Consider the following 10,000-nt stretch of genomic DNA (forward strand, 5'->3'; position numbering starts at 1 on the left):
CTGCTAGGCTCACGTTGGACTTCTGCACTAAGTTGAGGCTGGTGGAAGAAATTTCTCTAAGTGTCCCGCCTATACTGTGGGTCTTCCAATGGGAAGGCAAGAGGTGGGTCTGGCGAGGAGCAGTATTAAAGGGACATTTGGCGCCCAAAAGATAGCCTGGGAATAAAAGGCTGAAAGGGCAAGAGGATGAAGATCCGTGGGAGAGCAGTATTATGCTCAGGGAAAACAACAAGGGATTCCAGGGAGTTCCTGTGGGCGGGAGATTGAAGATTCAAGGAAAGTAAGCTTGAGGGTTAAGAGAAGGCATGCAGCAGGAAAGGTGAAAATGCCATCCCAGGAGAAGTACAGACTCAGAACTCTCATTAGCCAGGGGATCAGTGAAGGCTATTCCAGGTAGTCCAGCCTTTGGGAATTTGACTGTAAGTGGACCCACTGCATGGAAGCTTGCAAGCTCACACAACTCAATCACTAAGCTTTTTAAATAAAAAAAAAAAGGAGGGAGGTTTTTGCCTGCAAGGCAGGTCTTTCTATGTTCTAAGACTAATTATTTCTTATTGCTTTAATACTTTTCACTATTCATTTCTCTACTACCTATGCTAAAATATTCCTGGTCTCAAGAATTTCAAGTTATTTTTTTTTATTTAAAAAAAATTTTATTTTAGACAAGAATAAAAAAAGAGTGAGAATATTCTTGCTTACTCGGGTATCTGTAAATTGTAACCAGTTTTCATATTTGTATTTATTTTTGTATTGGCATCTAGGTGACATTCTATAGTTTTTTAGCCCTCCTCTCACATGTATAAAATAAATGTATAGATGGCTCCACACATTGAAAAAACATTGCATTTTGGTATTATAAATTAGAACCAATTCAATTTGTCAAAGGTTGTAGAGTAACAGGATGAAATAAACTTTCCCTAAGTTTCCATTTTCCCTTGTTTAAAAGAATGCTATAATAGACTGATTTAAAACATTTAGAAAAATTTAATGAATTAAATTAGCATTAAAATTTATAGATTTAAAAGGAAGACTGACCATTTAGCATGCATTTTGAAAAGTAAAACTTGGTATGTGTTTTCTGTGTTTGAGAAATAGATGTTATATTTGGAAAATATATAGCTAGGATGATATACTAGTATACTAAAGCAAGACGAAAATATCAAGATTAATGTACAAATATAATTTTGAAATATTATTTCACCAGAAACATAAGTATCATCAAATCTCTTCCAATGATGCTTATGAACAGGAATTATTGAACTATAGATACAGAACCATACTGTTGTAATGAAATACACCTAAATAAATAGCTACCATTCTTTCAAATTCTTAATTGTATGTCATTGAAATGAAATACCTTAGAGATTAAATGCTTAATTTTAGCATTTTATACTATTTCCATAATGTAATGTTTATATTTTGTCACTGGTATTTTAAAATTTAGTTTATTTTTGATCCTGGAGCAAGATATAGCATGACATATTAAGCTGCTAAATTAATTAATACCTGATTGAACTGGAAGGCAGAATTTTTATTTGTTTTACTCTCATGTTTTCCAGATGTTTTTCGTTGTTGAAAATTTAACAATACTCTATTTGCTAAAAGCAGTCATCATCATTATCTAAAAATATTGCCATGTTAAACATCCTACAACGCTGGATGTTTGACATATTAACCTTTAAGAATGAAAATTTGAATTTTTAGTAGTTTTTTTTTTGTTTGTTTTTTATCTCCCAAGTAGATTACCTTAATTTATGTAAAACATTTTAGGTATTTTGTTTAAAAAGGTGAAAAGCAGTGACAAATACATTAATTTCTTTAGATACAACTTAATTTTCATTTGCTATAAACCATATCACTTGCTATAATAAAAATCATCTCATGCTATAACAGATGTCCTTCCCAAAAATGTATTCTAAAGGACATCATGTTCAGTTAAAAAAAATTAAAAATATTCATGTGCTTGTTCAATTTTTGCTCTTACACGTTCAGCTATGTCCTTCATATTTGGCATTTTGATTTATTAGGCAATCTTAGTATTAAAGACTTTTAGCAAAGCAGTGCTAGATTTCAAATGCACAGCGCCTGGTGTCCATGATGAATTAATCCACTAGAGCACAAAAGTTATCATTATTTAACTGCTCATTTCTTTCAGAACTTTTTCATCACAGTCAAGTTTCAAAATCAGAATTTTGAGCTGAATGTATAGGTATCTTTTGCACATGCAGTTTTTCCTCATACATAACCTTTCCTGTGTTAATCTGCACAGAGATACTTAATACTATTTAATATTAAGAATTTAGAAATGATTAAATAAAGAAATATTTGACTACACAATAACTTTTTCACATCATGCTTACTTTTCTTTAAGTATCTTATACAAAATCCTTTGAATTTTATTATATTATCTGGTTAAATAAAATAGTTATTGAAAAAAATCGTATACTGGTAGGTAATAAAGCATCTTTTAATATCACTGTACCTGATTTTGCTTAAGAAAAGTTCACAGAAATTGTTTATGTATTGTTTTTTCTTAGTTTTTCAGGAATTATTTGTTCAATCATTTGTTTTGATTAAATGGTAAGATGTCAAAAAGTGAGATTTAATTCCAAGTCAACAAGATTTTAAGATGGAGCATTTGTCTGTGTGCATTGGGGACTGCAGTAGGGAGTAGACGTTATTTTTCCTTTCTTAGAATCCTTGACGTATACACGTACATAGATGGAGAAGGGACAGAAGAAGGGAAGGACAAAACTAGAGAAGATGAGAGAGAGAGAGAATGAAAGACCAGAGAGAAAAGTTGAGTAAGCAACAAGGATCAGTAGTGTCCCTGGTGGTGGTTGAGATAACACAGTTAACTGTACTTGCTCAGGTCAAGTTTCAAACTTTTGAACATTGCAATGAATACAGAAATAGATAGATGCAAGTTTCTGTTATTGCTCTGGAAAATAACTATCTTGCATGTTACATTTAATATCAATGGAACCTATAACTCTCTAACAGGAAAAAATAAATCCAACAAGTCTAGCATTCAGTACTACCCTATCATAAAGTAAGGAGGCCTAATTGAGCTATGTCTTTATATCCTGCTATTTGTACAAATAAAAGACCACATCTTGATGCAAAATAAACACAAAAGCACTGTTGTGACTATAACAGGGAGTCATATACTAATTTATATAATAAGTGGTTGTGCACGCTTTATTCAAGATTATGGCTGCAAGAAATGGCATGAATTGCTGGGTGTGTTTAATGCTGGATTATAGCAATTTGAAACATGTCAAACACATGGCTAATGCCTCATGCTTCACTCATTCTTGCGTAAACCTGCATAGCCACCATCCATTATACCCTTGGTAACAACACAATTCTGCAAGTAAATATTGTTACACTAAGTAACCTTTCAATTCAAGTTGTTTAGGAAGAGAAAATGCAATCTTGTGCAGTCAGTTCCAGTGTCAGTTTAATGTTTCAAAAGGGAAGTGGTGTAGAGAATAAGTATCTGTACAGTGACTTGCTTAAAAAAAAAAAAGAAAGAGAAAGGAAAGAAAGGAAAACTTAATGCAGGGGAGAAAAGTAGAACTATACCATTTGAGTGCAAGAACTGAAGGGTCATTTTCTGACATGGCTGAGAAGTTATGTATGATGAAACATTTAAGGGTTTAACTTAAAGTTCAGCCAAACACTAAAACTGCAATTCCCAAACTCACCTTTCCCCTTAATGATTTACAATCTATTTTTACTGATTTTTGCAAAATGTTTGTGATAGGATTCAGAAGAATGAATAATTTAGTTTGATATGTTTGCGATCACAAGCACATCCACTCTGAAAGAACATGCTGGATTTATAATCATTTAAAATATACTTTAGAAGGTAAACAGCACCTCACATTGTGCTAGAAGTTATTTCCTCTAGTGGAAACAGGTGTGTAAGTATCAGTCAGAAAAACTTAGTCAATACTAGAAAATATTTACATTACCCCTGAAGAAATGTCTCCTTTATAGTGGACACACTCCAAGGTTTCTTTTTTAAGTGAATGACATATTTTCATTAACCAATTACACAATTGCCATTCTTTTTGCATGCTAATGTTTGGTCAGATGCTCCTGCTTTTTAGAGCAAATGTACTATTACTGTTGTTGGTTCTCTTAAGCATGATTTTACTAGTAACTCTTAGAAGTATGAACTTAAAATGCATTTCACAATTTATACTTTAGGGCTTTATAAAGGCAAAATTCCACAAGGGATAATAACATCCTTTGGTTAATAGGAATTGAAAGTTGTGTAGGTCTTTCTTCATAATTGTAGTAAAGATTTAGACACATTACTCTATGCTTGTTGATTATTCTTAATTATTTGATGACTTTGATTGTAACACAGTAATGCGTGCAGAATTCTTTAATCCATACAATTGGTCCTGACATTAACCACAAAAAGATTAGTGTTAAATACTATGCCTGTCTGTTGTTTTGGAAAATGCAGTTCTCTAATTTTTATTCATATGTTGAAAAGTCCACTCAGAGATAATAAATATTTCAAATATATTTGTGTGATGAAATAAGAACATACACATACATACATATACTCCAGATATGTTGTTAAAAGTACAATTTAAATGCAATATGTAGAAGTTCTGACTATCTGTTTCTACAGTTGGAGAGGACCCAAATTATAATTTCGTGTAACTAGTAAAGGCAATCAGACCTTTTCTCTGAATATTTTAAACATTATGCATGTAAAATTTATGCCTAATTTGAATACTTATTAGCTGCCTAATCTCAGAAAAGAGTATTAGCTTTGTTTTCTTCATATAAAATCCATCACTGTGTATCACAGTTTTCATTTGTATGATTTTTCCTTGTTAACGTTAAGTAAGATGTTAAACAAAAAATATTTGTTCGTAAATAAATTTGGTTCAAAAGTTATTTACTACAGTTTTAGCGACTGCTTCCTTTATGATCATGCTTGTGTTTTACATTGTTGTGTTTATTTTTTATTAGAACTTTTAAGTTGTGTTTACAGCTTTTGTAATTGTAACTTGCTTTGCTAGCTCAGCTACTGAATGTCTGTTATAAATCAGTAGGTCTTTTTCTTAAATTGACTTTTTAGAGTCATGGAAATCTAATAATGTAGGGCTTTGATGAAAATTCCTGTTAAAAGCTATTACATTGTGACTATTAATTTTAATAATTATAGTATTAGTATTCAAAAAAATCTCCATTGGATATATATCTGTGAATGTGTATGTCTATGTGTGTATTTGTGTGCTCAACCATATTTGCAAGACATCTAGGGAAGAGGATTTCTAAGACATGAAAAGAGATATTTGTTTCATTATCAGTATATTTTAAAAATCTTCAGTGGAAAAATATCTTAATGTATTACCAAGTTTAAAATAGGGAAATCACATAGTAAAAAATTTAGACTGAGGGATAAGTTTAACGTCCTCTTTTACTTTAGGCTGAGTGCACTGTATCTAGCATTACCGTTAAAGTCACAGCTCAGCCAGGTTGTTTCTGAAATTCTGTCCGTGGAAGTAAAAGAGAGAAGTGCTTCAATTAGGTTATGGTATAGGATTCAGATGTCTTTGAGAGCCAAAACTGATCTTTCTAAACCACAGATTCAAGATGTACTGTGAAATTCTGGTTTGGAAGAGCACATTGGCTTTTTATTTACTGCAAGGATTTCCACTGATCTTGGCAGGACATCTCATTGCTATCCTGAAAGTACAGTATATTTATGCAGTGAAAATGATAAAACATTTATTACTGTAGAGAAGGTAATATGCATAATTTATGCTGTTTTTAGCACAATCATTAGTGATATTCTTGATAGATTTTATTTCCAGCTTTCATATCTAATACATGCCTGGAAAATTAATTTTATATCTTTCATTTATTTGCCTATGTTAAAATTGAGTTTTAAGTCATCTTCAAGTGAACAGTTTGATTGCTGCTCATGCATAAGCTTAATTACTTCCCAGGAAGGACAGTATTAAATGTTTTAAATGTCAGAAAAATAAATGAATATGAGCTGTTTGATTAAAAAAATAGGCAATATCTGACGTGTTTGCAGCAGGAGCTTTTTCTTAAAATGCCTCCAAGGCAAAATTTTATTTAGTAACAAAAAAGAGAGACCCATTATACTATTTATCATTGGTTGATACCATATGATTTGTAACACCCTTACAAAATTTTAATTTTGTATGATTAGCTGTGCATCATTAAACAACAGTCTTGCATAAGATGTGCTGTAAAATTCTGACAGAACCAAGATAGTGAATATTTAAAATAGGGCTGTATATAGCCATCCATGGTTGTCAAAGGTAGATAATAGGAAACATAGAACAGAGTGTGCAATCGTGCTTTCATTTAAACTGGTTTTATAGGTAGACTTTAAAAGGTGGTTGTTCATAAATGCTATTGACCATGCCATATGCATGGTATGTTACTTTGATTGTTAAACGTAACCACAAAAAAATTGCTCCTAGAAACCATAATTTCAGTGATTAGTATCTGGAAGAAAGATGAATTTGTATTGCTTTTCTTGGTAAATGACTACTCAGGGTGGTTTTTTTTCCCCCTTCTAAAGATGCTGTCTCTGTAATTGGCAGAGAGGGACATCTTGATAATGAAAGTGTGAAGGTGTAACGTGTGTTAATTGATACTTCTTAATCACTTTTAGGTATTAAGTCATGATGCAGGAATCTGCGACAGAGACAATAAGCAACAGTTCAATGAATCAAAATGGAATGAGCACTCTAAGCAGCCAATTAGATGCTGGCAGCAGAGATGGAAGATCAAGTGGTGACACCAGCTCTGAAGTAAGCACAGTAGAACTGCTGCATCTGCAACAACAGCAGGTAAGTTTTGTTTTCCTCAGTGCTTCCTTAAAACAAATAAGCCTGTTTTCTTGGATATGAAAAAATGTATTCATAGCAAATTGAGCATGCTATCTTAAGCTAGAGGATGCTGAGAATTTATTTATTACTATTTGGAACATGATTGAAGTATGAGTAAAGATAGGATTTTCATGAGTTACGTCATACCAGCACCCGAGTGCCCTTCACGTGTCAGGATATTAATTAAGTTCACAGGGTGATTTTCGGAAGGTTCTGTAAAGATTTGTAACAAATATTTTATAGCTTCTAGTTTACTGTCTAACATTGTGCTGCAGAACGTGATACTTAGTTTTCCACCAGAGGGCCACATTACTTGATACTTGCTCATACAGTGAATTTCTTCCAAGTCTGAGCTAAGGTGAAAAGGACCACAAGGACTTTTCACAACACAGATGCTTGCCGGTGCTGGTTGCAAATATTAGCTAGTAATTAGTTGCTGAGATTGTTAATTATGTAAACACTATGATCATCTATGTTGTTTTTCTTGAAAATATTCCAAGACATTTTGAATTTCAATCTTTTGATGACATTGAACTGCATTTTTTTCCTCCTGATATCTCATAAAATTCAATTGTTCTTTCTAAATCTGAAAAAGTAAACTGCCCAATAAACATACACTTTTAAATAGTCCATTATTCTCTTTATATGACAGATTCATTTTTCCCAATTTTGTTTGTGCATGAAATTTTCTTTTCAATCGAAGAATAGACACTCCAGTCTTCACTGATTCAAGGCAGTGAAAACAGTGATAGAGAACAGAAAGCTTTCAAATCATATACTTTTATTAGGCCAGAATGAGTATCCATCTTTGGAAGTAAAATTATTCTTGTTTTAAAATGAGGACTATTTCTTTTAAACTCCGGATCACATTCAAACTAAATGCAAAAAAAAAAAAAAAAAAAAAAACAAAACAACATTGAAATGAAAATATAATGGATTATTATTGGAAAATGTTTCAAATTAAGTGATACATCATTCACATTTTTACAGTAGTTTATTAGAAAAAATGCATCTCAAAAGTTAAAGGAAATTCCCATGGTAGAGTAAAATTTAATAGAATCATTATTTTAGAAAATACCAGCATTTTAAAAGTTATATCTTAAAATATATGGACTAAATAATGTCTTAATCTCCAAGCATTGTTTTCAAGAATGATCTTTGAAAAGAATTAGACAAAACACTTTGAATTGGTTCCCTGTTATTTTTAAAATATGTCACTTTCATAGACAGCAGTTATTAGGGAGACAATTTTTATTTTGATTTAAAATATTTTGTTTTTACTATCATTGAAATTAAATGCCTACCAAAGTCCTAGGATTAGCATATTTTACAGATTACTTTAAATAAATGAAGTTTTCAGGAGCCCTTTTCTTCCTTTAATATATTTACAGGAAAAATCATTATCAGTGAAGTGCTATAATATTTCTACTAACTCCTCTGACTAAGAGTCCTAAGCATTTATAGCCAGATTCTGTTTGGAATCCAGTAGACTTCACTTACTAAAGGCAAGTGAAAATAAAAACTGAAAATGAGCATATCAGTTGAGAAGTAATACACGATAAATTCTGAAGGGAAATGCTAAGAAGTAACTTTCTTTATCTTCAAAGCACTGATCAGATCTTAAATAAATAGAAAGTAGAGTAAAATCATAGCTATAGCTGATGATATACTCTGGAGGCATTTTATGATGAGGTCTAGAAGGTATGCTTATAACCTGAGTTTGAAGTTTGCTTTGATCTACACAGTTTGTTTATGTAAACCTTAAACAACAGAAAATACAAAAAGTTATGTCCTTTAGATGACTTAGTAATCTTAGTCAAGTATTACATGTTTGTGGAGTACCTTCTAAAAATTATTTAACACAATGGGTATAGTAGGCATCTCCATAAAGACACTAGAAAATAAATTGGCTTCAGGAAGATATGTGATCATTTAAAGCATAAATATGTAAAAACCCTTGTAAATGTCTCTTCCTTTAGTTATGTCTAACTATATTAATATAATTAAATACTTAAAGTTATTGAATTTTTTGTGCTGCTTTGAGTGTATTTTATACAGGGCCTTTAAGTTCATTAAGGATTAATATGCCTTTTCTATAAAATTAATGAAGTTGCTGTTTTTAATTCCAACAATAATCAGTATATTTCAGAAGAACTAAAAACCACAGAGAACTATGCAAGCAAATTCATAGAAGTGAAAAATTGAGATAATTTTACAAATTTTTGTTTACATAGTGTTATTTAAAATGTAGAGTTTTTCAAAAATAATTAAATTATTTATAAGCATAGTGTACCAATCATTGTTGGCCAAAATGTTTTATTTACAGAGGTAATTTAGGAGACAGTGAGTGGTATAAGCAAAGAAAATTTCTGGCAGAATATTTTCTGTTTTGAGAACAGCATGTTTTTCTTAACTTGTATGGTTTTTATATATTTATAGAGGTGAGCAGTTTGACTTAAATCAGGAGGAAGGATTGGTATTTTGGAATTCATTGTAACAAGCACTTTATGATAAGTGGATTGGCAGAATGAAAAGAGATTGACAAATTATAACTAGTATTTTTTCCCTAGCATTTAATGATTAATATTTAAATATTTCTGAAAGCTGATTATCTTTAAATTTTAGAATGTATAATATAATGAATATATGCATGGTAGCCATGCCTTTGTTAGTATGCTCCGCTGTTTTATATTCACTGAAAAATTAGTTAACAAAAAGCCTTCATCTTCAGAATTCTCTCTCCTTTTCTTCTAATCTTCTAAAATTAGTTTTAAATACTAGATTGCCTAATATATGGAGGTAGCATATTTCAAATGTTGTTTGAAGATTAACTACATTGAGAAGTTATTCTGCATTAGATGTAGAATTTTATTTTGATATTAGGTTTGCAGAATTAATTGTTTGTGTCACTAAGGTCAAAATAGTTGCTAAAAACTTGATTGCTTTATAGGGTAGATTCGAGCTTGCATTTTGAGCATTCATTAAGTCAGATAATCTTACTGAATGTTTTATGAGATTGTACTGCTTTGAAGGTGTTTCAGGTGATGATGTTTTAAAAACATTGGTCAGTGCTTTCTTATCATTAGTTTGTTTATCCT

General features: G+C 31.3%; 1 protein-coding gene across 5 annotated transcripts in view; it reads left to right on the top strand.

Annotated features, from left to right (window-relative positions):
• The window catches only part of FOXP2 (forkhead box P2), a 587,369-nt gene that overhangs the window by 311,835 nt on the left and 265,534 nt on the right, over positions 1-10,000 (top strand). For all 5 annotated transcript variants that reach the window (XM_077113417.1, XM_077113328.1, XM_077113646.1 and 2 more), the window contains one exon: positions 6,686-6,863. In XM_077113417.1, coding sequence (XP_076969532.1) covers positions 6,696-6,863 — 168 coding nt within the window. In that variant the 5' untranslated portion in view covers positions 6,686-6,695. The remainder of the gene's footprint in view (positions 1-6,685; positions 6,864-10,000) is intronic.

The sequence above is a fragment of the Tamandua tetradactyla genome, chromosome 1, assembly GCF_023851605.1.
Source record: "Tamandua tetradactyla isolate mTamTet1 chromosome 1, mTamTet1.pri, whole genome shotgun sequence".
Taxonomy (NCBI): Eukaryota; Metazoa; Chordata; class Mammalia; order Pilosa; family Myrmecophagidae; genus Tamandua; species Tamandua tetradactyla.